Source organism: Cariama cristata, unplaced genomic scaffold (assembly GCF_000690535.1).
Source record: "Cariama cristata isolate BGI_N322 unplaced genomic scaffold, ASM69053v1 scaffold15923, whole genome shotgun sequence".
In the NCBI taxonomy this organism is placed as follows: Eukaryota; Metazoa; Chordata; class Aves; order Cariamiformes; family Cariamidae; genus Cariama; species Cariama cristata.
In genome coordinates, this window is record NW_009609083.1 from 19,758 (window position 1) to 46,218 (window position 26,461).

Here is a 26,461-nt window from a genome sequence, read left to right on the forward strand (position 1 = left end):
GGCATTGCCACCTAAACTATTGCTTAGCCTGTCTTATTTTTATCCATAAATAAAGCAGAAGAATTGTAGTCATTCAACACAGAGGATATAAAAATTACAGTAATTCAACTTAGAGGATATGTTTCATATACATGTAGAAAAGCATGTATATTATTTCTTGGGACATTTGCCAGTGTACTAGGCTGGAATCTGTGGGTCCATAATTTAACAGGTCTATCAGCATTGGAAGTGTTAGACATTCTCTAATTCCTGTGGCACAGTATGAAGACAGAGTGGTTAATCTTAGATTTTTTTTTTTCCTATATTTATTCCCCTCCTCTCTGCTTAAGCAAATTAATTCAGAAATACAGCCTTTATATGATTTGCAATACAATAAGGCTTGTTGCATATGTAAACCGGGGTGCACATTTGACATAGTTAAACAGCTGACTATAAAATTCTAACATATGAACAGTTAAAACCAATGTATTTACATATGGCAAATAAATTACAGAAGCTCACAAATGGTACTGACCTTCCAATGCCTAACACAGCAAACTTTATGATGAGTGACCTGAACAGATGTGACCAGCCATAGAGCATATACGATGCATTGCATTTACATGCTGAGTACTGGAACATCTAGGCTTAATTAACTTTAAGACTGTAACTCTAACCAACAGAGAGGAAATGGAACAATACCCCGTATTCCCTTCTTAATTTCAATTGTTTTGGATGGGCAAGATTGAGAGGGTAGCAGCTAGCTCTTTTTTTCTGTCCTGCTGACAGCATAGACTCATGTTAGCCTGTGAGAGGCATGACTTGTAGTTTGCCTTGAAAGACAATGAATTTGATTTAAAGAAAGTGAGAGATGTTCACTGGTGATTAAGCTGCAGTAACAGTTTGTCATGCTGTTCTGCTGGAGTTGCTATCCCAATAGCTGAGGGTACTAAGGAAACTTTCATGCTCCTATCAGCTGCTCCAGTCTGTTGTCGAATTTTACCTAGGCAGTAAAGGGTCTGGCTAACCAAGAGCACTTCTGGTAGAGATTGCTACCACTAGATTCATCAGCAATAACTGTCACAACTCTAAAACATGCTGGAAACTTGATTTAAAGCTTGTTCAATGCAGATAGAAATTCCTCCACCTAGATGACTGCTGCTTCTCTGCATGCCTAAAGACACCTCTGCAAATGTATTGTTATGAGTAGCAGCTTTAGGTATGACGTTGAATAGTGTTGAATTTTCTTATTTTTGTTTTGATTAAACAAATGGTATTTTGTTGTAACCTTGAGTTGAACCACTCTGCCGGGCAAAGTCAGGATGGAGTCATTCAGACTCACTTCTCAGACGTTGTGATCAGATATGGACCTTTTGATTTGCTGGTCTTTGACTTCAGCAGATCATTGTCTTAGCTGTTGAGTTTATTTCAAGTGCAGCAGACACATGTCCTCATCCAAACATTTAATGCCAATGTAAATGGCTGTATGCCTAAGGTGAAATACTTGGGAGCAGGGAGGGTGCAGTTTTTCCCTATCTGAAGCCAAGTCCAGTTGCTTTTGGACTGCCCTTACTGCTCACATAGGAGTGCCCAAGTAGGAGTGATCTCCACTTACTTTCGTTACTCCTGGTTCAGAAAGGTGTTCATGCTGTTTTCATGTGGCACTCATGAAGCACGCTCTATGCTTGACAGGAATAAAAAATAGCTACCACCTTGATGCAGGCATGCTGGGTACCTTGGCAGTGTACGTAGGGCCCAATTATTCATCTGTCAAGATGACTACAGTTTTACTTGCTTGACCAGAGGGAAGGTGTCTTTTGGCACATGTTTAAAATTGTTGCCTAAAATAGACAGAGTCATGGGTGATTTCTGCAATGCTAACAGTCAGGAGCAGCACAGGACAGCTTCAGCTGCTGAGGGTGGAACTTGGCTGGTCTGATTTGGCCAACCAGGCAGACCGGACCACTTGGACCTGTGCAGGCCAAAGCACTAGAAAGTCAAACTAGAGTTAACAGATGGTAAAATCCAAATACTGAATTCCCTGGACTTAGTTTGTTGGTGCCTTCCCAAAGATATCTGCAAAATTATTTAAAATTTGCAGGAACACAAGCACTTTCAAAGAAAAATAAATCTACTGCAGCTCTGTAGGGACAATGGTTTTCCAAGTACAGCAAGAGCATAACAGCAGTGGAGCTGACATTCCTCATGCTGAATTTGCATTTGACCTCTATTCTCTGCCATGATGGGGTTTCTACTCTAGGAATAAATCTGCAATGCAAAGATAAATTTAATTGCTTTAATTGTGGGCCCTTTTTCACCTGGGAAGCCCGTGAACCACTGATGAATGTGGAGTAGCTCCTGCCTTTCTTAGACACAGCATCCAGGCTGAAGTTAATATACCCTGTGCTGATTTATGTGACACATAAATGAGCTTGTGGATGCATCCTTGTATTGCAGTCATGCTGCTGACTGCGGCGTATGGGCTCAGTGACATGATCAGTGGATTGTAGGCATGCTTCCTCCTCTCTCCTGTTCACCTGCATTCTTCTGTTCCATCCTGTCAGGGCTAGTATTCTGTGAGCATTTGAAAACAATATCCCTGTTATTCAACAATTCAAAACCAAATTCCAATATAAATTCAAAGCCCTTTTTTTCTCTTTTGAGGGAGTTACTTTGCAGCCACATCATCTTGTGGTCATTGTCACCATGCAAACCCCAGTGCTGGTGGAAGGCTGGGGCTGCAGAGGCTGGGGGACATACTTGGGGGACTCCTCATTTGGTGGCAGCTTGAGCATAGAGTAATGTGAACCAACCCTGAAATCAGACTCTTGAGGGAGAAGCATCTGAAAACAGAGGAGGTTGGGCTGCAAATCTGCGGCCATTCTGCTCCTGCTCTTGCTGCATTTATTTAGTAAACTACCATTTCTATAGAGTTACCATGAATGTATTCTTCCCTGGAAAAGAGGGTACACTACCAAAAAGTTAGAATACAATGAAAAAAATGATCTTTTATAACTGTGATTTTAATTTAACTGGATTGAGTCCAGTAAGATTTGAGAGATATGTTGAAGAGTGTATCCAGGGCACTGGAAAGGCAAAGATGACCGATTTTTCCATAAATAACACAATATCCAAATCTAATTGCTGTTAACTATAGCCTCAGTGTGCAAATGATCTTTCATCAGACTATGCCAAATTTATTTCAATTAAGCCCGATGCAGGAATAATTCAGGCATGACATTTGAATAATGCATGCCCAGATGACAGTTTATAAGTGCCTGTTTAGCAAGACAGAGGAACCTTGAATGTGTTTTCAAAAAGTTGATTTAAAGTAAACCAAAGATTTTGCAATTATTAAGTAAGGGAACTATGTTTTGGCTTAACTGCTCGTGAAATGGATAAATTCCAGTATGCATAAATAAGGGGAAGAAATAATCTAGTTGTATCCATAACGCCGGCCTTTAAGCCATTACCACTTTTGAAATGAGTTTTGAGATAATTTGTATAGTTCCTTGCAAGAGAAATTTAGTTCTGTAGGGCTACAAACTCGTAGTGTTTGCTTTCCTTGATTGTGACCCTTCCTGACGTTTGGTCATTCTCATTCCCCTGCATTGTGCAGATACTCATAGAATAGAGAAAGAGGATGAAGAGAGAGAGAGAAGAGTAATGATGATGACCAGGGGTATGATACAACTTTCATTACAGAAAGATCAAACAAACCAAGGCTACTCTTCCTCGAAAAGGAATAAATAGAGGGGAATATTGTGAATGTTGTATAGAAGTGAGAAGAGAAAGGATTAACCTGTTTTCAAAGTATGAGAACAGTACCCTAACCCCAGTGAAACTGGCAGGTTTAAACCAAACAAAAATGAAAATACGCTCATGCAGTATGTGACTACATTGTGGAACTTTCTGCTACAAACTGATTTATAGCCAGAAAAATGTATGGGATTTGAAAGACTGAAAAAAGGATTTGAAAAATTCATGGAGATTGTTTCTGTCATTTCCATCAATCGCTACTTCAGGTGAGCTCAAAAAGTTCTTAAATATCTATGGAGGAAAGTGTCCCTCCCTGCTTTCTTTATAACCCTCCTCACTCATCTGCACCCTTTTTTGTGTACTCTTTTCTAACACGTTTTCTGTTGATGGCTACTGGTGATAGAATATGGGGAAAGAGGGACATTTATGCAGACACTGATGAGTGTTAAGCCCTGTTCTTTCCTAACCGAGTATCCTCCAAAACTTGAACACTAAAAGGCTCTGGTGAGTAATGGCTGGTTTTTGAAAATTAAATGGAATACTGGAGAAATTCCTGGCCATGAATCTTAATGCTTTGCATTAAAAGCCACAGAGATTTAGGGGTGAAATTCTACAGCACAGTGGCTGATCCACTGCTACAGAATTTGCATAGGTTTGTCATTCCACGTGTTTGAATTAGGGATGCAGGCTGAAAACTGCAATTTTCGCTTCTAGGCTCAGGGTAGAAGAATGCGTCTTGAAAAGATTTTTCCTTTGATTTCAGAAGGTCGTTAAAGATCTGAACACATTCTAATCCTCTTATATTTTCCTCATTAGATTTGGATTACTGCAGCCAAGCAAGGGGTGAAAGCTGGCACGTTCTTCTGGTCTGTGTAAGTGCCCTCTGTTTTCTGGAGATTTGTAACTAATAATTCAGAATTAATTTGATGCAAGTGTTTATTAAGTCATTTTTCTTACTCTAAGCATCTGGTAGCTTGGAGACCGTACCTATAACCCTCTCTTGTTTCATTTCTGCAACGTTTCTGATAACTAATGCTGATGCTACAGTTTGCTGCTTTAAGTTTATACACTGATTTTTAGCAGATGTCTGAAGAAAAGATGTGTGACTATGTAAAAAAATTACTTTCATTTGACGGTGTGTTGTTTTGCCTCCTTAGCATTGCTAGGAATGTTTCCTAGTCCCCTGAGTGTTTGTGGAAGATTCTTTTGTTGTCCTCTTATGTCATCTGACATCAACAGCCTAATTGACTCAAAAGCCTGACTCATTCATTTTACAATCCAGTCTGACCTTTGAGTAAGATATCCAATTTCCCTTTCCTAAAAGACAGCCTTGAGGATCTTTGCTGTTTATTTTGTTTAATAGTTCCAAATTATTTTCACTTGTCCCAAATAAGATGTATCTTCTGAACCAAAAATAAATGAATTTTGATCAATTCTGAGTTCTGAGGAATTCATGCGGATCAATCTGTTTCATTTTAGTGGCAGGATTGCAGGAGCACAGAAAATGGGCAAACTGTCAAGACTGAAGTACTAAGGGGATGTGCCTCTTTTTTTTTTTTTTTGATTCCATGAAGAATAATACTCTTTGCTACTCTAAATATCATACAGCATTTGGAGGGGATAATAATATGTACCATGTACAAAGCTGATGATAGTTTAGGCTAGCAAGATGGTTATCTGACAGAGCTCCAGTTTGGTGCTCTACAAAACAAAGAAATTAATGTGATTCCTCAGGTCTACAACTACACACTCACCATAAACACTCTGGCCAATGCATGCTTGCAGGGTATAAAATGTTACAGAAGGTAACCAAGGATATGTCATATGAATGGCAATAGTAAGGGACTGAGACAGCCACTTTATGTATGAATGAAATACATAGGCCTTAAAACTGTATTATTTAATTTGGGACATGGAATGTTTCTTGGGAGAATTTGCAGGCAAACTCTTTTTAACACTTCCATTTTCCTCAAACATCTTAGTCACAAATGACTTAATTGAAATAATGGATTTTTTTATATTGCACAATTAACAAAAATTTAAAAACTGGGCAATACCCAAAATTATTATTCTGCTTTGTGATATCGCCGTACTTGCAAATTTTAGCATAAATTCTCATTTTTATAGTTGTTTTACAACCGAAAGTTCTCTGCGTAGGTGGAGACTGAGGACCACTGTTGTTCTGCAAGGCATTAAAAACTAACTTATTTCAAAATGGCTGTTGGCATCTCTATTTTTCTGACAATTCCAAAGAGTGCTGAATTCAGTTCAGCATGGTGAATCCAAGACAGTTGTACTTCATTCCTGCCAAGGGATTCTGCTATTGATCTAATGGAATCTGGGCTGACTATGCTATTGTATTAAAATAACTGCATAGTCACTGACCTGCAGAGGTTTCCTAAGATGAGATATTTGGAACTTTAACAGCTGTTTATAATGTTAGTCATTCTCATAGCATGAACTTGGCCTCAGCAGCCAAGTGAGAAGTCTCTTGATACAAACAGTGAAATAGAATGAGTCTGTTCTGCAGAGTGAGAAGCTGTCAAAGTTGTGCAAGTCACTGTGCTGATGTTTCAGATGGCTCTGTTTTGGTTTACGCCAGCCTAGCCCTCAGTTTGGTTACTATTAAGTCAATGGGAATTTTTCCACTGTGTTCAAGACCATCAGAGCAGGATGGTTGTTTAAACCTGTACTGATGTGAGCAATTTAATGGGTTTTGTTCATGCCAGCTATCCAATGGCAGCACCATTTTGCATAAAAAAGGTTCATCTGAGTTAAAGCTAGCAGAATGGATCTTTATTCATTCCTATTTAGAACAGTTGGATTTACTGCCTTGAGTTCTGACTCCAGTTACAAACTTTTAATCATCTTTCTCTTGGAGTATGTGGACATCCAGGAGATCTGAAATGATTCTTTTTGCAAAATAAGAATCAGTATCAAGCAAGAAAGAAGATACAGCATACTAAAAGCAAATGATGTTATGACGATTGATTTTAATCATGTTAGAATCAGTTCATAGCAAGGCTTTGTTGATACTTTTTGTATTCTATGATAACAAGGTGTATTTTTGTGTTTTGTGGTCCAGTGTCATCCCCCATGAGCGCCGAATATTAACAATACTGCAGTGGCTAACCCTTCCAGACAATGAAAGGTAATTCACTTGCTGTCATCTGCCGTTGGATTACTGCTAGCTTGCCTTCTCCTTAAAAGTAGCTGGAAGAGCAAGGGGAAATTTAATTTTAAAAATAACTTTTGTCTGTCACATGCTATCACAAATTTAAGGATTTGTTTTGGGTTTGTGTTTAGGTTTGGGGTTTGTTTTTTTTTAATCTCAGCTTTTAAACATCAACATTTTGATTCTTCTCCATAAATGCACGGTGTGAATTTATTTCTTATCAAGAAGCATGCAGTTGCATGAATTAACTTGGATTGTTCTTATCCTACCGAGTCTAATATGGTTTAACAACCTTACAGGCAATGGCAGTAGCAGAACTGGACCCAAAGGACTGGGAAAGTGTTAAGATTTTAATTATGAGTATTTTCTGGCACACAAGTTCCCACATGCTGCTGGCTGCAAAGCTTAGGCAAGCTGCTGTTGTGATCTCTCCTACAAGACTTAGAAAGAGTGAATGGTACCCCATGTGCCTCCCTGCATGTGTTCTTGGATTTAATAAATCTGTAGAACAACTAATTGCTTAATCATACCATGGAAACATATGACTGAGAAACAGTTCCTTTTCCATAAAGCCAGCTCTCACTGGAAGGTTGACTTGATTTGACTTGATCTAACAGGTCTGGAGTTTTTTGTTGTCAAAGCAAAGCTATCCTGAACAAGACCTTTCTTTCTTTCAGGCCTTATGTTTATGCTTTCTACTCTGAGCAACCAGATGCTGCTGGCCACAGATATGGTCCTTTCAACTCAGAGGTTAGTACAGATTTTCTTCTGCAGAAAAATCACCTCTCAAATACATTTTTGGAATAATTACCACTGCTCAGGAGTAACATTTTTAGCAACTTTTTTTCACCCATTTCTGCAGCATGCTTCCCCTCTGCCTGAGAAAGCAAAGTTATTGTCTAAAGGATTTATCGTGTGAGATTCACTCTGAGAGAAAGAACTGCTTGTGCCTTTCAGGAGGCTATTTCTCTGTGTGATATGATAATGCAAATAGAAAGAATTATTTGGTAAAGACAGGAGTATATTTGAGTGCAAGAGCATAATTTAACTTTCTTCTAACAATTTATCCTTCTATAATAAAAATAGAATGCAGAAAATATTGAGGAAAAATGCAGAGAAGAAAAAGCTTTCTTTAAAGCTGACAGCCTGCAGTAGCCAAAGTAGTAATTCCAGTCTGTCGTGAACTGTAAAAAGCTGCTATTTCCAGTTTTGTATAGGCGCTACAGGGGTTCAGAAAGCTTTGCCAGTACTGTTCCCTCAGGACTGGACTGTTGAGTTTGGAAAAAGTTTTGAAGCCCTGTAAGGTACTTTAATGAAAAATTATGCACAAAACACTACAGTAGTTTAAACCCTTGTTTGAGCTTTGGGTAGCTGGCTGGGACTGGTGAGTACTGCTTCCCTGCCAACACTGCCCAGGTGACAAGAACTTAAAGACTATGCACTTGTCTGGAATTTGTGGAGAGGGAAAGTAAATTCTGCACCCGAATATCCTACTACTTCGGGTGGCTGGGATCTGGCATCTCTGATGATCTCTGACATCTGGCAAAGGTCCCCTAGTTTCAGTGCAAATGTATGCCTGCATATTGCCACCACAAGACTTTAGGAGTTTTTATACATGCTTTTTAAAGGGTAACCAAATGTTCGCAGATCTTTGAAAACTGAGGAGTGTTAACAGATACCTACCCTTTGGAAGGTGATACAAATCTCCCCAAGCAGCCAGGTAGCCAGCAGCAGTTTCTTACTTGTTTGATATACATCTGATAGCTGTTCTCTACTGGAGAAGAGAGCAAAGAGAAGCAGCATTAGTCTTTTTTAATATGCCTGAGTTATTTGGGCTGTTTAAATAAGTTTGCAGTGGTTATGATCTTGCTGTGGATAGCATCCCTGTTGGAGCAGTTTAGCCATGGTCCCAGAGCTGCAGATGTGAGGAATTATTCCAAACCAGCTCTGAAACGCCATACTGGGTAGGAAGAAGTAGTGGATCCTTTTTCTGGATAAGTGGTGGTTAAAATCTGCCGACATTCTTCCTAAATTGACAGGCATTGATATGTCTCCATGCTGTCATTTGGCTCAGAACAGGAGAGGTCAAGCAAGGTATCGATAACAAGAGCTCCCTGACTCAAGGATATATTACTCAATGATGCTTTATAGTTCCTCTTATTGAAGTGTTACAAATATTATGTGTGGCTTATGACTGACAACTCTAATTTTATTTATCTGTAGACAACCAATTCCTTCTGAACAGAGTTGTGGGGCTCTTTCCATGGACTTAAAGGAGAATATGAAGATGATGACATTGAATTTGTTCTTTAAATTGTAGTCTTTAACAAACCAGTTTAGCATCCAATGTGGTAATCTAGTTTCAGGTTAATTTTAAGTGTCTAAAAAGTGAAGTGTAATTGTATCATCATAGGAAAAGTCATTATAAAAGCAAAAAGCCCCCAAAGGCTCTTATTGTTTGGGAGTTTGTCTGGATAGTTATCTGAAGGTTAACCTCTAACTGCCAGGCAAAGCTTAGGCTCTTAATAAGTGTGAGTTGATAGCTTATGAAAGTTTTACAAATAAATTGATTTATGCCATTTGTGTTAAACATAAGAAGAGCATGAAACTGATTTTTAGCAAATTGAGAACAGGCGAGTTAGCAGAGGAGCATGTATGGGTTTGCAGTTCAAACAGTGCACATAGCTTTGTGAAGGGAAATTTAAATAAATGAATACAGCTGTGTAAGTATACAGATGCTGGGATTTGCTAGGGGCCTGGTTTCAGGATAGAAAAGCTAGGAAGTACTTTATATTGTTTCTCTTGACACTGTTTTCAACATAATTTTTAAGAGCTATGAAATTTACATAAATCAGCTGGGAAGAAAGTCCTCAAAGGGATCCCTTTCAGCTGCTTCCTTGATTCTGAGAGCACAACCTCCCCATGAAATCATTCTTTTCTTGTATACAGCTGGCAGCAGTTAGACAGTTGGAGTAGTACTGACCACTTCATTTTTCTTCATGCAAAGACAGATCAGCCAAAGAATAATATTTGAAAACAAGCTCTTAACAACTCTGTGTTATATTTAAGATGGGCTTCTTATTTCTTCTTTTGAAGAATGAAGATTTTATGCTGAGTTTTTCTTGCTGCATTTAGTAACTTTAGCAATAGTTTTATACCTTGGAAACCTCCAAATCTTACAAATGTCCATTAGAGTAAAGTGAATGTTTACTAGAGCTTATTGTACCAAATAATATTATAAATGTATTTTAAATGTATAGTCTTAAAGGTCTAATGGCATCAATTACTGATAATTTTCAGCTTCCAGACTTCAGCAGATGGCACTTAGAGCTTCACAGGACATGCACCACAGCCTGTGTGCAGAGTGTCTTAAAAGCTAGAAATAAAGGGACTTAGATGCACTTAAACTTCATTGGTGAATTAACAGTGTTGTTGATATAAATAGAATACAGATTACAGCCAGTGTCCGCTAGTTAACTTTGCATGTTCTCTAACATTATGAATTCCAGTGTACATGAGTTGGTTGTCTAGATTTTGTGGGGTTTTTTTTTGGCTTTGGGTTTGTTTGGGTTTTTTTGTGGGACATGAATAAACTTCTTAGGAAGTATTTCAGTGGGTTCCATTATGTTTCCAGGAGTAGCTATGGGAGTTATCAAATATGTGCTTGCTCTTGATTTACTTCTGCGTTGTTTTTTTCTTTCCTTCTGTGCTTCTGCAGTTGAACTCTGGTAGGTTGGTCCGTCCGGGTCAAGAAGCAGAGCTTTGGCTGGCTAGTTACCCTTGTGATGTTACAGTTCCCTTCTGTAAGCGGGGAGGGATTCATTTCCCTCCTCCATAACTCTGTTCTGACTCTTCTCAAGCAAGACTAAGATTTGGCTGGTTAATAAGAACTTGGCTTTTTTTTTTTCCTAGCTAACTTTTTTTTTAAACAAAATATTCTAGAAATATACTACCATAAGAGCTCTAAAACACATCGAAATCTGGCACTGCTAAGCCGTTCCTGCTGCTCCTCTAACATGCTGTCTTGAGACGGCCATTTCCAGCGTTCAGACCTGGGTCTCCTGCGCTCGCGTGTTTCTGGCATTGTGGAGCTCTGTCTGAGCCGATTCAGAGACAGTAAAACAAGAATCCTTCCTTTCCCTGCCGCTCCTCTCATCAGGACTGCACAAAGCTTGAAGCATTTTAAAAACAGAAAACTCTGGTGCTGCTTTATTAAAATGCCTTTCTGGAGAGAGACGAATGAGACTGGACTAGAATCTTCTTTCCAGCTGCTTGCCTTGGAAGCAATGAAACAGCATGGCAGATGGTAACATCCCCTTCCTTCCCTTCCCTGTGTACATAGCTCTGTAACTGAACAACTGTGAGAAGCTGCCTAAGTACATAGAAGTTAAATATCATCGTAAATCTCTGACTCTTAAGCCCACGCAGTGTGCTCCGTTATACGCAGCATATTGTAGTTACTATCTCCTGGTAGGCGTCATCTATCAGCACTTCACATGCAATCCTGAGCAGTGCCAAGAGCCTGCGACTTGTGTTAAAGTCATTGAGAGTGGTACAGTTTAAAATTATAAGCAAGCTGATTAATGGGATAGTAGCTTTTTCCAGTTGTCTTAATTTTTTTTTCCCTTCTATAAGTCTACCCCAAGTATTTGTGCATTTCTGAGCAATAACATTACCCAATAAGATGCCACACTGAAGGTGCTACGAAATTGAATTCTCAAATTGCCCATAAAGCTGGTAACAAGGCATGTAGTAGTGCAACTTTCTAATGCACTGCCACTAATATGCCCTGCCTAGCTGATTTGAAGGATACAAGCTCCATGCTAAATGAGTCTCACCTTCATAGCTGTGTCCAGCAGACCTGCAGTCCCCAAATAATGGCTAGTGGGTTTCTGGTGATTTCAGTGGGGTGCATGGCCTGGCACACAATGGTGGCACCTGTGAATGCTACTGATGAGGGTACGTGGTGTCACTGATTCAGCTAAAAAGTGGGTGTGGGAAACCTTGCAGAAAGCTATTCGGACTGGACAGGCTCTAGTACTCATACCTGAACCATCATCCAAGTGAAGTGTTGCATTTCCACCAGCACTCTACCCCAGATACTCATTAAATTGTATGCAATGAATTTTACTGAAATTGAAATTAAGTTTATTTAAATTTTGATAATATTAATGGATTAATATTTGATCAATAAACCCCCCATATAACTATATATTTTCAAACCAGAAGCCCCACCTATCTTCTGAAACACCAATTTCATTTGCTTTTGTGCTGTCCGCTCTCATAACTGCTGTTCTGCTTTCAGTACAATTTGGTGGATTCCTCCTTAAAAAGAGACAGATCCTAAATTTTCCAAAAGCCTACATTTTTGAAAAGGCCACAGCATTTATGCTTCAGGATTATCTGGCACAGGCAGCTTTACTATCTGATGTGAGTTGAGACAGGCTTTTTTTCTGAGTCCAGACATCTCTCCCCGCCAGTACAGGAGAGTAGTTATGGCTCCCCTCTTACTTCGCCTAAGACACCTAAGAGAAAGCTTCCTCCTAAGAGGAGACAGGAAAGACCAGTTGCAGCTCCAAAGAAAAGAAGAAGAAAAGTACATAGAGTGGATCAATACGCTGCGGAAGCTCGTCGGAAGAAAGTAAGTTTTATATATGTTCCAAAATGTTATGATGGAAGTGCCACTTTTTAGGCACTACTCTAGCATTATTTTTTTTCAACTTGGGAGTTCACTCCATGCTTCAGGTTGGGATTCTGCAGACAAAACATCTATAAATGTACTGAAGGACCCAAAGGAAAGCAGCCAAACCAGACCAAGTCTTCTGGGAGCTATGTTTTTCAGACTCTGTTTGCGTTAGGGAAAGTCATCTTTATAATCTCTTTATATTTTTAAATCCAGCCATCAGCTGGAGGCAATGTCAGATAAATCCCTGGGAAGACACTACCAGTGTTGCTAACCCTTCTGAGCTATTACAAATTCTGCAATATATTGTAGCCTCCTCAACTGCGTAGCTCATGGGAGCCTGGTAATTATTTGAGATTCTGTGTCTAGGGATTGTGGTTGTGGAAAAGTCCTGACAATGTGACTCATAAAATCTAAAAGGGAAAGAACTTTAAAAAGTTGTTTTAAAAATATGTGTTTTAAAGCCAGACTGTGACTTTGGAGGGTAGGGGATTCTTGATTACATAGTTTCTGAATACTGTATTTGCAGTAGAAGTGGTGCACAAGTCTGTTTTCATAAGAAAAATGTCAAATAGAAATTGCTTTATTTGAAAAAGGTGCAAGTGGAGGAAAAGGGTGTTCCTTAGTGTACTGTCTTTCTCCACCTGGCACTAACTAATACACTGAGAGGAGTTATAGACCACTTCAGTATTATTTTCATTTCAGAAATTTAACTAAATAATTAAAAACTCTTTAAATAAACAACCTAAATGTTTCTCCATTAGGCTTTAAACAGAAGCCTTGACACTCCACTGTATTCTACAAGAGGCTATGTACACTCTTCTCAATAGCTTCTTCCATGGGGGTATTTTTTAACTTGTTGCATGATTCAACTTAAAACAAGATACTTTGAGATAGATTCTTTAAGTGTAAAGACATGGCAGACAGGGACATGCAAAATATTATCAGGTATAAGAAAACAGGGATTTTCCAGAGAACTTTTAACACAGATTTACCTGACAAGAGAATTGCTATGGATGATACTGCTATTACTCATTAATTTGCCATTGCATGTTATACCCTTCTGGCGTGTAGTATAGTAGATAACTTATAACATTCCTACTGATGTGAGCATATGTTGACTTTTTTTTTTCCCTTTCTTTCTCTGGATGAAAAAGTCATCCAAACTTATCCCTAAATAATTCTTCCTGATAAGTCAACTGTGAAAATTTAACACTATTATTTCAGAAAAAAAATCCTAGTATTACACAATCATTCCCATCATATCTGCAAGTTAATCTTTTGGTGCTGTTTGAGAGGAAGAGAATATAGTACAGGCTGGATCCTACCAATTTAAAAAAAGAAAGATAAGGTGAAATTCTTTCTTTCTAATCAAACTTCTTCTAAGGGAAAACTCAGGAGAGAATCCAGTTGTAGTCTGTATGTCTCAGATCCCATACCCAATGCTTTCACAATAGTACCAACTCTTTACTGTAGCACCATCTTAGAGATCCATGTATCTCGAAAGATAAAGTGTTTCTGTACAGCCTTCCAAAGTCTTGATAACAACTTATTAGGCAAAGAAAGGTATATGCAAGACTTTTACTTGTTTACCAATAACTTTTTGGAAGTTGCATCTGGGAAAGAACATGAGCTGTAAGAGCAGCCTGTCCACACAAAAAATCCTTGCATGAATATGCCACCTACAGCCAGCCTTAGGCTGCAAAGACCATTTGAGGAAAAACTTGAGCATCGTATAGAATAATAAAAGATAGCTGAATTTAAAAATTGAAGAGAGACAGAATGCAATGAGATGAAGAAGTATTGGATTGGTGAGTGTCTTTCTAAGAGCTGCTTTGAACAGAAGTAGTGAAAACTGCAAAGTTGAAGTGGGTTTTTTTGTGGTTTTCTGTGTGAGTTTTTTATTTCTTTTAAAACCAGGATTTTTCATTTATATTGACTTCCTTTACAGTTTCAGAATATTTCTGCAGGTTTACAGATCAAATTGGTGAAGAGGGTGGCTAAACAAAATAACCATCACTTGAAATCCTTGAAATCTCTGGAAGTACTGTTGCTCTGTTGGGTTTTTTTATTATTATTTTTTGAAAGAATCCTCAAGCCTGCTGACAAAAGTAAACATTAATGGGAAATCCATCTGGATTTCCAGCTTCCTTGAATAAGCTTTGGATTCTGAGTAAAAGTTGTATTTCCTTATATGATTGATGTTACACAGAGTTTCATAAAAACGGAATTCCCATTCGTTGAAGAAATTGTTTGAGAGTAGAAGAATGCTGACACATACAATTTTCTTTTTTTTTCTAAATGTTTTCAAAATGTTTCAAAGCTTTAACTAAACTGACCACTTAGGCTTTCCTGAATTAAAATATTTCAAAATTTCACCCTTAGCCTGAACGACTTCCATATGTTGCAGAAACTGTTCCTTCTGTTCCCCATCTCTCATGAGCCGCTTGTCCATGTATTTATAGTGCCATATGGGAGATGACATTTCCTGTCTCATCCTATAACCTATCAGACTTGTTTAACATCCATCCCTTAATGACTCAGGCAGAGGGAGAATTTCTGAACCGTCTCTTTCTCGGTCATACTAACGTGGTGTTTATTTTTTCTTCTCAGAAAATTCTGCCAAAATCTAGTTTTTTTCTCATCCAAAATTTGTTAGTATTCTGTTTGTCACTGGGAGGACGTTTCACTGTGGATACTTGGAGCAGCCAAATCAAACACACAAATGAAGAGGAAGTTGGCATATAGTGACAAGAAATGTTTTCTTCTCAAAACCAAAACAAAATCTGAGTCCTCTGCCTAAAATCTTACTTTAAAAGGTTTACCTTCTCTGTACCATCTGTTAAAAGATATTTCATTTTCTTAAAGCTGAAAACACAATCCTGTGAACATGTCTTGGTGTTTTCTGTTTTGTTTCTTAAAAAAGAAACTTAAACAAAGAAATCACAGTACTGTATCCATGTCTTCTGGGGCCTGCTGGCAATTTTGCCAAAACTGTCATTTGAGACGTTGGAAACTCTTGACTTTGAAGCTGAAGAATGCTCCCTCTGAGCCCCATGTGCTATCAAGTGACTTGAATGTTGTCATCCTAGTATCAGATGTCCTTTGCAGTGAATTTCATTAAGTGACTTAGCACATGAATCTCAAGTCCAAAGCTTCATTTCATGTTCATGTTTTGACTAAAGCATTCACACAAAATAGCCTTCTAAAAGTACTACTGTTTATCTATAAGGAACAAACTGAACTCCAGAGTCACATGCATTTTTCCAAGATCTATACTTTGTTTTACCAAATGTACATGTGTCCGTGGGAGGCCTAGGATAAGCCATAAAGATCTTTTGCTATCTTGTGTCAGCATCTCAGCAGGGCGCACTCATGATGAAATCACAGTGTGGATATAGGAAAGGAAATGGTATGATATTGTAGGTGTAACAGCTCAGCCAAGGCTTTGCCTCTTGACCTGGATGGTTATCCTATCACAGTGTTGCCAAAGGACCTCCATTTGTAGAAGAAGGGCGAACTTTGCAACGACAGAATTAACTTTTTTCCTTTCTGCATATTTATACAGATGATGGTGAATCCCCTGAGAGAGATTGACAAGACAGTAGGACAACTAATGGATGGACTGAAACAATTGAAACTACATCGATGTGTCAATGTCATATTTGTTGGTGATCATGGTAAAATAAACAATTTTCTGTATCAGTATATAAACGCTTGAGTAATGTAGCTGTACATATAATAGGTGGCTTAAATTAAAGTTCCATTTAAGACATTTGTGTGCTGATTTTGCCTCATAGTTTAAACCCCCCAAAACAGCCAGTTGGTGTGGACTGGCCAGTCAGCTCACATGTTGTCATTGGAGGACACCTGTCTTTCATAACAATGATTTGAGTATGTATATCGCCCCTTAAGAGTTTTTAAAAACTTGGTATTTTTGATACCACATCCAAGTGCAGCTCTCTTTGCATGTATTGGAAGGCTTTAATGTGCCTAGAGTAATCTTTTTGGCAGTTTTTATGGAAGTAAGAAATTTAGTAGCACTGTTCTTTTCCTGAGGAGAGAAGTAGAATTTCGGAGCCAGACATTTCCATGGCAATTAGTTGGTCAAGTTATCCTACTAGGAGAAAGGCTGGAATATCTGTAAGGGACTGTGTCCAGCTTGAATGGAAAATGTCATCAAGATAATGGAGGAAGGAGGAAAATAGTAAAAAGATATTTCAGAGTCAGATAGAGAGTCACCCAAAAGCAGAGATATTATTTGGTAGGTCTCATTCTTTTGAACATTGGAAGAAGCTTTACAAATAGTAAATACTAGCAAAGACAAAAAGAAAAAGGAAGTTTTATTGAAAAAAAAATGTGACCGTGTTTGAGATAAACTTGGTTTTGCATAACTTTTTAGCAATGCTACGAAAGCTCCTGTTCTGTTTAGATCTTTGATTATAAAAGTCTCACAAGAACTTGTATGTTAGCCTCCTTTCTGGCTGTGGGGAGAGAAAGGTAAGGGGCAGGAAGGATTTCCAGGGGAGGCAGTTTTGTGCTGAGAACTGCCAGTGACTGGCAATACATTCTTCTCAGCCTCAAACGGCTGTAGGAGAGAATTGTTTATCTGCGACTGCCTTAGAACAGACCACCAACAGACAATACCTTTTGTGTGCGATTTCTCTTAAAATCCTTTGTTTACAAAAAAATCCCCCAAGCGGTACACTAAACTAGAAACAGAAAAAAAAAATCCCCCAAGCGGTACACTAAACTAGAAACAGACTTTGATTTTTCCATGAGCTGAGTTTGGAGATGTGTCAGTGCACACATGGCATATGTGGGGACTGTTTCTACGACGTTGAGACTGGTATTTCTCTTGTGTAGGCAAGTGCTAAAATCACCACCACTTTTGACTCCTACCAGTGTCTGATGTTGGAATTAGATGACTGGAAAGAACAAGAACAAGAATAGCCATCCAAAAGAAAATAATACATAGGCTGTTTAGGGTCTCTTTTTATGCCATTTTGGAAAACACGTTTATTTTCAAGCTGGATTGATTTTGCATTTTCCTTCTGCAGGGATGGAAGACACTACTTGTGAAAGAACTGAATTTTTAAGCAATTATCTGACCAATGTGGAAGATATCATTTTGCTGCCTGGATCTTTAGGGCGAATTCGCCCTAGGTCTAGCAATAACCTAAAATGTAAGTTAATTTGTACCCCTTACGTCGTGAGAACTAGACTCCATCTCTTCCTTGGGCTGATGTTATCTGAAGGGTGTAAGTTTGCAGTGTGTCGGCAGGACATTCAGAGGGAAGCCCACTGAAGACCAGCTGCTTGCTCCCTTCCCAGTCTGTAGTTCACAGACCCCACAGTAGTAAAGCTGTATCATGTGGATGGCCAAAATGTTCTGGCTTGAAACCCAGCCTTTCATAGCAAGGAGGAGTGAGAACTCAAAGACAGTTTTCACACGCCAGCTTACATGTCATTGTGAGTTTATTAATGCACTTCATGCATCAAATATTTTCAGAATAGTAGCAGAAATCATAAGAATGTGGTAAAACTTTCTTAGATACTGATTTATGTGTGTATTTATTTTACTATAAACTAATTTACATGGGTATTTATGCTCTAGGAATATGGGATCAGTGTGTAAAGATCTGTTGAAAATAGTGCCTATGTTGATAAAATTTACTAGACAAACATAAAGACTGAATTCCTATACTTCACAGTCTACTGAAAACTTGTATTTCAGTTCTGAGAAGACTTTTTATTTTAAAAAAGATCTTTCAACCCTTGACTTCCCAAATTGCTGAGAAAAATTAGTTTTCTTTGGAGCGTGAATGGCAATATCTTCCAAAAAGATCAGCTTGTCTGACTGACCTCTGAGTCATACTACTGGTTTTCCTGCAATACCATTTTCTTCTTTTGGCCTCTGTCTGCAGCTTCCTAGTTTGAATATTTGCAATTGCTTATAAATCAGCAGTTTGAACATAAACCAAAGAAGCATATTCCTTCATTTTAGAACTGGAGTTTGCACCCTTAAATGGCAAATTACCAACTTTTTTATTCCTCCATTTTCCTGTTCCATAATACTGCCTCCATACTGCAGACACACCTTTGCAGTGAATAAGCCTGTAGCTTGTGTTTTGAGATTCAGTAGAGCTCATTTCAAGCTCAGCAAGATCGTGCCTTAAGCATCAAAAAAAATAATAGTTAAGCAAGAGATTTTAACATCCTAATATTTTCTCTGGCCTGTTTTTTCTCTCAGGACTGAGAAATGTTTCCTTTTGCCCCGCTCCCCACCCCCACCCAAAGAAAACACAGTTAGTGTGGACTGTTGCTGGTTTTGGGCTTTCGACATCTTGCATGTCCCTTTAATAGTCCAAAGACACATCCAGAATATCTTACTGTGGCTTTTCACTTCTGTAGTAGCCTATGAAATACGTGAAATGTTAAAAGAGACAAAAAATGCTACATATTTATCTTAACTGCTTCTAAGGAAGTGCATTGTTGCATTCAAATATGCTTTCAAAAATTTTCAAGGAAAGTCTTTGTGTTTGGGGATGATTTTTTATTTTGCAGGAAAACAGTTAAAAGGCTCAAAAGTATAAGTTTTCAGAAAATAGAATAAATATTATGCTAAGGCTCAAATCCTAAAACAGTGAGCAACACCACCTAAGGAACTACAATATCACTAAGTAGAGGATATACAGTTAAACTTTAGTTCATATTCAGGATTTGTTATCTGATATATACAGTGTAGTTTTAGTAAAGATCAGCCAACTTTTAGGAAGAACGCTTCTGTAAAACTATATTATTACCTTGTGTTTTATTCTGTGAATTGTTCATCTTTTTTTTTTTTTTTGTCTTTTTTTTTTTTTTTTTTCTTTTTTTTAACAAATGACCCTAAAGTGATTGTTGCCAACCTTACAGTAAGTATTTAGGACTGGGAGGTATCTCTGTCTATACTGCACTGCTCACTTTACATCTTAATTTGGGGCATTATTCAGCATTCTCTCCTCTACTCTTTAGGCAGGAAAACCACCCATTAACATGAATAAAGAGTGTTAAATGGTGCCCTTCATGAGTACAGATTAATGTTTGTTATAAATTCCACTGTTTGCTGCTGTAGTAGCTTTTATAACCTTTCTGGGCAGTGCAGAGCCAGAATCTCCCTGACCATCTTGACTCCCTGAATTGAGTCTATTTATTCATTCCTTCAGAAATGGAAAGTAATCTTTTAGGGTAAATATTTTACTAGCACTTTGAAGATGCTGAAAAAGTCCATTTGATAGCCTTCAGCCATGACCTTGCTTTTAATGAAAAGAAAGTGTTTAAAATAAAAGCTAATTACAAAACAAATACCAGATTTTGTAACCAGATGGCTTTAAATACATCTGCAGATGAGATGTATTTTGAGTGTTCAGCTTTCCTCTGAAACTTAAGCTTTGGTCCAGTTAGAATAAAATTCTTCATTCATGAGCTAAGTAAGTGTGATGTTTTGCATGATGCTTTCAAAAAGACTGTCATGAGAATGAAGCTTTTCAGATACATCTTTGAATGACTCCCTGGGCCCTGGTCTTATGTAAATACTGCACAGAAAGGGCTAGACCACGTACTCTAGATGTACACTTTGTTTTCAAGACATCATCTATAATGACATCAACAGCTTGATTTCTGTAGTTCAAGGTTTTATGTGTGTCTAAGCTAACTGACAGCAGTGTCACTTGTAACCATTTATTTTTCAGTGTAGAAAGCCAGACCAGCACTTCAAGCCTTACCTGAAACAGCACCTGCCTAAACGCTTGCACTATGCTTACAACCGAAGAATTGAGGATGTCCATTTATTGGTGGATCGCAAATGGCATGTGGCAAGGTAAATTCTTGCTTTTGCTTCCATCCTGATTTTCAGCCTTTTTTTCTGAGGAAATGAGACACCAGGGATTGCCCTGTCTGTCAGCATCCTGCTCCTGTACCCCATGAGCAAGAGGAGTTTTGAACCTCCTGGTAAGGTTCAATTACATTTGGTGCAGGGGCATGTGCCTCAGGACACAAAATTGTTTTAAAGTTTGGGAAAATCAGTAGCTGGACAGAGTGTAGAAACCCAGATTGGTTTCCTCAGACAGCTGTGTGTTTTTTGACTAATTAGCTCAAATGAAGGAGCTGATAAGCCTTTTTAATGAGGTTCAAGCTTATTCCAACCAGGAAGCGGGGAATATGGAAGGAAGAGGAAGGCATATGTGACCAGGGGATGTTAAGGAAGAAGCGGCTGAGTGGCTGCAATGCGTGAATGGAAAGAAAATGAAGATATTGGCAGGAGTGAGTGAATGCCTGAGAACATGTGGGAGAGTATGAAAGGATGGCTATCAAAGTGCCAGCAGCGCATTGTGTTGCAAAACAGATCCACAGAAAACCAGGATGCTTTAGCTCAGAGAAAACCCTGTTTTGGGTTGTTCTTCCCCATATGCCTCTGAATTTTCAGTTATAAAATATGGGTGATTTTTAATATTCTTAGCTAAAAATAAAGCGAGGAAAAACAAGTTGACACGTATATGTATAGAGTGAACAGGAGAGGAGTAGCCTTTGTTTATGAATTGTGCATCCCTTTCTGACTTAATATATATTCTTTTTCTTGCTTTGATTTTTTGACACATGTTGTGTATTACAGTATGAGAACGGCTGGGTCTTTATGCATAAAGCTGACTCAGTGGTTCTCGGAATATGACACAGCTTTTGGCTCATGGTAATCTGTTAGGAGCTTTAAATTATGGTAGGGTTTTTTTTTGCCTGTATAGCTGCCAGGCAAACACACGGTGTGTTGTAAGTGCCTTTTGACATCTGTGCTTATCTTTCCATGAATTATGCAAGGATCACTCTGCTGAAGCAGTGAATGAGAAACCCCAATTGCTTTCTTGCATAACTCCACTAGCTGGCTGGCCAGCTGCCCCGTGCAGTTTCTGTGGCTAGGGTTCATGTACATTTCAAAGAATCACACTCTTGAGTTTTAAGCCTATAAAAGTTTGTTTTAAGAATTTTACTGGAACTGATGGAATGGCTCAAGTTGATTTACATTTATTAATTTCTTATTAATTACATCAGACTTTCTTTAGCTTATTTATTCATTAGATTTTTCTGAAATCTCATTCACCAGTAATTCATTTATTAATGTAACTGTAATTCATTGTATATTCACAGCCAGGAAAATGGTAGTTACAGACCTGGTTGCTGTAACTCTAGTAATTGACAAGGCCAAAATCAAACTTTGGCTGAGCATCATTTTATTGCAGATGAAGAAATTAATTTGTAGGATAATCTGGTCCACTACATGTATTGCCTGCACATGGCCCTGGTAAAACTGTAAAAAAAGTACTCTGGAACAAGCTGGTAATTATAATTCCTATGACACAATACATGTTTTTCCACATATTTTGTAAAAAAACCCAACTCGGTAAGCAGCTGATAATTAGTGTTCCTATGATGCAGCACTTACTTTCTCAGCTATTTATCTTCATTACAATCTTTCTTTTTTCCCTCCAGCTTGTATCTGCTCCCCATTTTTGTTTATTGGGTGCAAGGTGAAACCTCTTAACAGCATTATATGACATTTGCAGCATTGTAACATCACAAAAGTACTTTCTTAGAAGCTTCTGTTGGCCTTTTGAGGATTCAAAGAGAATGGTCCAAAATACCTCCAATCTGTAGGAGATGATGTGATATGAGAAAGTTTGAGAAAATACGTAAATAGATTCTAAGGCTGTTATCAACGAGTGAGAGTTGGCTCTTAGGTTTGCACACTCATAGTGGGAGCCGAGGGAGAAACCCTGCTACGGCTGTTCAAGAAAGATAAGCAATATGCTGCCTTGTAACCTTACCCATCCTACCCCCAAAGTAGGTTGTCAGGTCAACCGCCATACCCACACCTTTGAGGAAATTTTCTAATGCTTTTTCAATTTAGGAAAGCTGTGGATGTTTACAAGAAGCCAACAGGAAAATGTTTCTTCCATGGAGACCATGGCTATGACAACAAGATAAACAGCATGCAGGTATAAAGAATGCAGTAGCCTTTGCGGGAGGGTCATTGAAGGTAGAAGAAATTGGAGGTCTTTAAAATGTAAATATTCACTGAAAAAAACCCTACCTTTTAATGCTCGTCTTTTGTATTCTTCTCTCTCTCTTTTTTTTTTTTTTTTTAAGACTGTCTTTATAGGTTATGGCCCTACATTCAAATACAAGACCAAAGTACCTCCTTTTGAAAATATTGAACTTTACAATGTCATGTGTGGTAAGCTACCTGCTTGAGAAATTGAGAGAGAAACATGCTTTTTTAGCTAACAGGGCTTCCTTTAGGCACCTGTGAGCTCATGCCCTGACTCCCCCCTCAGTGTCCCTTCCCTAGTCCCCCTTTCCCAAGCACTTGCCTTTTGGCCAGGAGGCCTGAAGGCACTTCTCAGGGGCCTCAGTTTGCTCCACTCTACTCTAGCAGCTGGACAAGAAAGGGATTTACCATAGTTTTGCTGCATGCAGCTTGACAGAGATCGAATACATACCACTACAGCGCGCGGTGTCCTCACCTCAGCAATCTAGGAAGGAGGTTTCTGTTCAGAGACTGCTGCTGCACTTGCTTGTCTCATGGAGAAGCTCAGGGGCATCACTGAGTTTTCTATGGCATCTCCTGGTATCATTATGTTTCCTGAACTTGTACTGTAGACGTGAAGAAGAATCTGACAATGTATACAGATATTCATTAGGATCTTTTCTTTAATACTGATTTTCCAGGGCAATAACGCTTTCAAGCCAAAGGGGTAATTCACTTATTTAATTTTTTTTCCAAACATGAAATACCAAAAAGGTAATTACTGTTTATCTATAAAGCAGGTGACTAATAACACTGTATTCCAGATGGCTGGTGTAAGGTCAGTGTAGGTTTGCACTGGAAGCTGCAGGAGTAGTTATAAAAAACTTTTCCAGTGTCTTGATGCAAATTAACCTTCTTGTCATAAAGGCTACCATACTATTCAGGCAGCATCTGCAATTTTATGATTTGGACAAAAGGTTAGTATTTTTATTACATTAAAAGCATTCATTAACATGTGGGTGTAAACAGTATTGCAAATAAATGTCTTAGCTCAGTAGAGATGCTGCTGAATATATGTTTGCAATCTAACCATCATTCATTTTTGGTGGTTTCATAGATCTACTCGGATTAAAGCCTGCTCCCAATAATGGCACCCATGGAAGAATGTCTTATATTCAGCAGCATCTCTACTGAGATATGTTTGCAATCTAACCATCATTCATTTTTGGTGGTTTCATAGATCTACTCGGATTAAAGCCTGCTCCCAATAATGGCACCCATGGAAGTTTAAATCACCTGCTGAGGGCCAATGTTTATAAACCAACTGTGCCAGATGAAGTTGCTAAACCACTCTATCCTGTTGCTCTACCTTCTACATCAGATTTTGATATAGGATGTACATGTGATGATAAGGTAGGTGTTTAGGATCTGTTGATGTTTCCACTGTTAGTAGTAGTTGTCTAGTAAAGCTATAGCCATTTTATCTGTTTTTGAGAGGGTTTGATCTGTAAGAATTCCCCAGATTGTTCCTGTGAAATGTTTGTGCCCTTTTGGAACAATTATGTCTTTTTGTAAAAGAGGAAACAAAAAAAATTGTCAGTGTTTTATAGCACTAGTTTTGTTTTGCTAGATACCTAGTAAAACAAGATGTCAGAATGCTCCAGTGATCCTAATCTTGTTCCTTTTTTCTGTTCTTGAGAAGAATAAGTTGGATGAACTCAACAAGCGCTTTCATGTCAAGGGAACAGAAGGTAAGAGCCTGGTGCCTCAGATAATAAAAGCTATTTTTGTTTTCTTTTGCAAGTTACTTTGCATCACTGGTATCAGAGAAACTCTGGTTTTGGTTTAGTTAATGTGTAGTAAATCGTCTTTTCAAATAACTGTTGAAGTAGCACATAGATATACATGAGATACGTGGGCGAGATTAAGTGCTGCTCACATGAGGGAGTGCACACTATCTTTTATTGTGACCAGGACTAAAGTATCACTCAAAGTGATTGAGTTATAGCTCTTGCTTTCCATCACCTTTAGGAAGTTTAATCTCTGCTGTGGAAGCAGAGAGATGAGGAAAGGAGAGGGCACATGAGGCAGTACTCATTCACATACTTCAACTCCAAGCTATAAATGGGGTAAAAAACATAGACTACATCTGCACACTGTGCTTTACCAGCATTGTTCAGGCTTAGGTTTCATCAGGTCAGTGGTAAATAGGCTAGTACAGCCACTTTGACAATCCCTGACTGGGTTTGAATGCTTGGGTTTTAGGGTGCAGGTTGTCCACTGAAACAAGTGCAGAAATGCTCTCCTGATTCAGGGATGCTCAGTGCAATTCTGTCCCTCACCCGTGTTCAAGTCAATATTACTCCTAGGAGAAAGCATCCCCTGCTCTCCTGGGCGCTGGTTCAGGGCTGTGGTCCAGGTTAAAACGTAGCAATAGGACCAGAGGGGAGGGGATGGGAACTGCTTTTCTGAGCAGCAATGCTGACTGAAAAGTGCACCACAGCAGAGCTTTCCTTCTGATCTGGCTCAGCATAACAATTCACAGCATTCCTCTCACCATAACAATTGTCCAAATCAGCAAATTCTGAAGCTTTGAGTTTAGACATGGACTTGTGAGATACTTCAAATCGTATTGCTCAGATGACTGAGGAGATTTTTTTTTTTAATTCCCTTATGAAGTTACTTCTTCATTTTTTCTGTTGTGAAACAGGCAATGCGGCCTATCCTTTAGTTTCTACAGGTGAAATTATTCCTTTTCTTTGTGAGCTAAATTGCCTTTCTGCAACTTTCATCTTGTTAAACTGATTTTTCCAATTAGTGAAGAAGTAGCCCCTGCTGCGGCATCAGGAAAAAACACCCTCATCATTGTACTCCTAGATATCTCAGCATCTTTATTTTGGTTTAAGGTTCTGATGCTTCTTAACTTCAGTAGTATAAAAATAGTATTTTTGATGCATTTTAAGCTATAAACATTTAAACCAATTTCACTTGCTCTTTTGTAAGTCATCTGTTAAGTGTAATGAAGTGTCCTTTATTTAAACAATAAAAAGTTCTGCTACATGCAAGTTATTTTGTTGTATTTATGACAGGCTGTAGCACCTGCTCACAGATCTTTGTGCATTTAGTTGATAATTCCCTTGTCCTGCATGGTGCACCATGCATATTTAGCTGATGTTGTTATTCACATGCAGAAGAAAAAGGTGACTTCAGCTTCTCTTTAATAAAGCAAGTTTATCATCTTTGTCCTCAGACAAGGCTTTTCCTACTTTTCTTTCTTGTGTCCTGTAAAAACATCCTCTATTTGGACTCAAACACTAATAAAATATGCCCTTTTCTTTCAGGTTAAATGTCCATCTGTGAACACTGTTAGGCTGCTTTCCTTGTTTCTATGTTTTGATTTCCAAAAGCAAGCCAAGGCTGCTTGCCAAATGGTTATCAAAATCAATGACCTGTGCAGCACAATGCAAGATTAGCCAGGAATTTTATTTTTCTTCTCTTTCAGTGATGTTTTTGTCTTTTTTAAAGCAAGCTTGTCAGAGGTATCTAGTGACATTTAACCATAACATATCACCAAAACAGAAGAAAAGCAAGTTTTGCAGAGTTGGAGGTGTCTTTTTGTAGCCAAAGTTAGGAAAAGGGGTTTTTGTTTGTTTGTTTGTCTTCTTTGATATTACTGACAGAAAATAGCACATCAGTCTTCAGAACATCATCTGTATCAGCCAAGTGGAAAAAAAAAAATACTGTCTTAGTGAGTGAGCACTTTTACCTCCCTCTTGAGAGGGACTTTATAAAAAACATAGGAAGG

The 26,461-nt window shown here is 38.4% G+C and overlaps 1 protein-coding gene across 2 annotated transcripts in view; it reads left to right on the forward strand.

Annotated features, from left to right (window-relative positions):
• Window positions 1–26,461, forward strand: part of ENPP2 (ectonucleotide pyrophosphatase/phosphodiesterase 2) — a 57,536-nt gene that overhangs the window by 19,391 nt on the left and 11,684 nt on the right. Inside the window, exons 9-21 of one of the 2 annotated variants that reach the window (XM_009697413.1) lie at window positions 4,555–4,610; window positions 6,824–6,889; window positions 7,591–7,663; window positions 12,399–12,554; window positions 16,165–16,276; window positions 17,657–17,780; window positions 19,480–19,513; window positions 20,330–20,457; window positions 22,537–22,624; window positions 22,776–22,863; window positions 23,897–24,069; window positions 24,179–24,187; window positions 24,356–24,407. In XM_009697413.1, the coding sequence (XP_009695715.1) occupies window positions 4,555–4,610; window positions 6,824–6,889; window positions 7,591–7,663; window positions 12,399–12,554; window positions 16,165–16,276; window positions 17,657–17,780; window positions 19,480–19,513; window positions 20,330–20,457; window positions 22,537–22,624; window positions 22,776–22,863; window positions 23,897–24,069; window positions 24,179–24,187; window positions 24,356–24,407 (1,159 nt within the window). The remainder of the gene's footprint in view (window positions 1–4,554; window positions 4,611–6,823; window positions 6,890–7,590; window positions 7,664–12,398; window positions 12,555–16,164; window positions 16,277–17,656; window positions 17,781–19,479; window positions 19,514–20,329; window positions 20,458–22,536; window positions 22,625–22,775; window positions 22,864–23,896; window positions 24,070–24,178; window positions 24,188–24,355; window positions 24,408–26,461) is intronic. The other variant, XM_009697414.1, reaches the window with a different exon arrangement.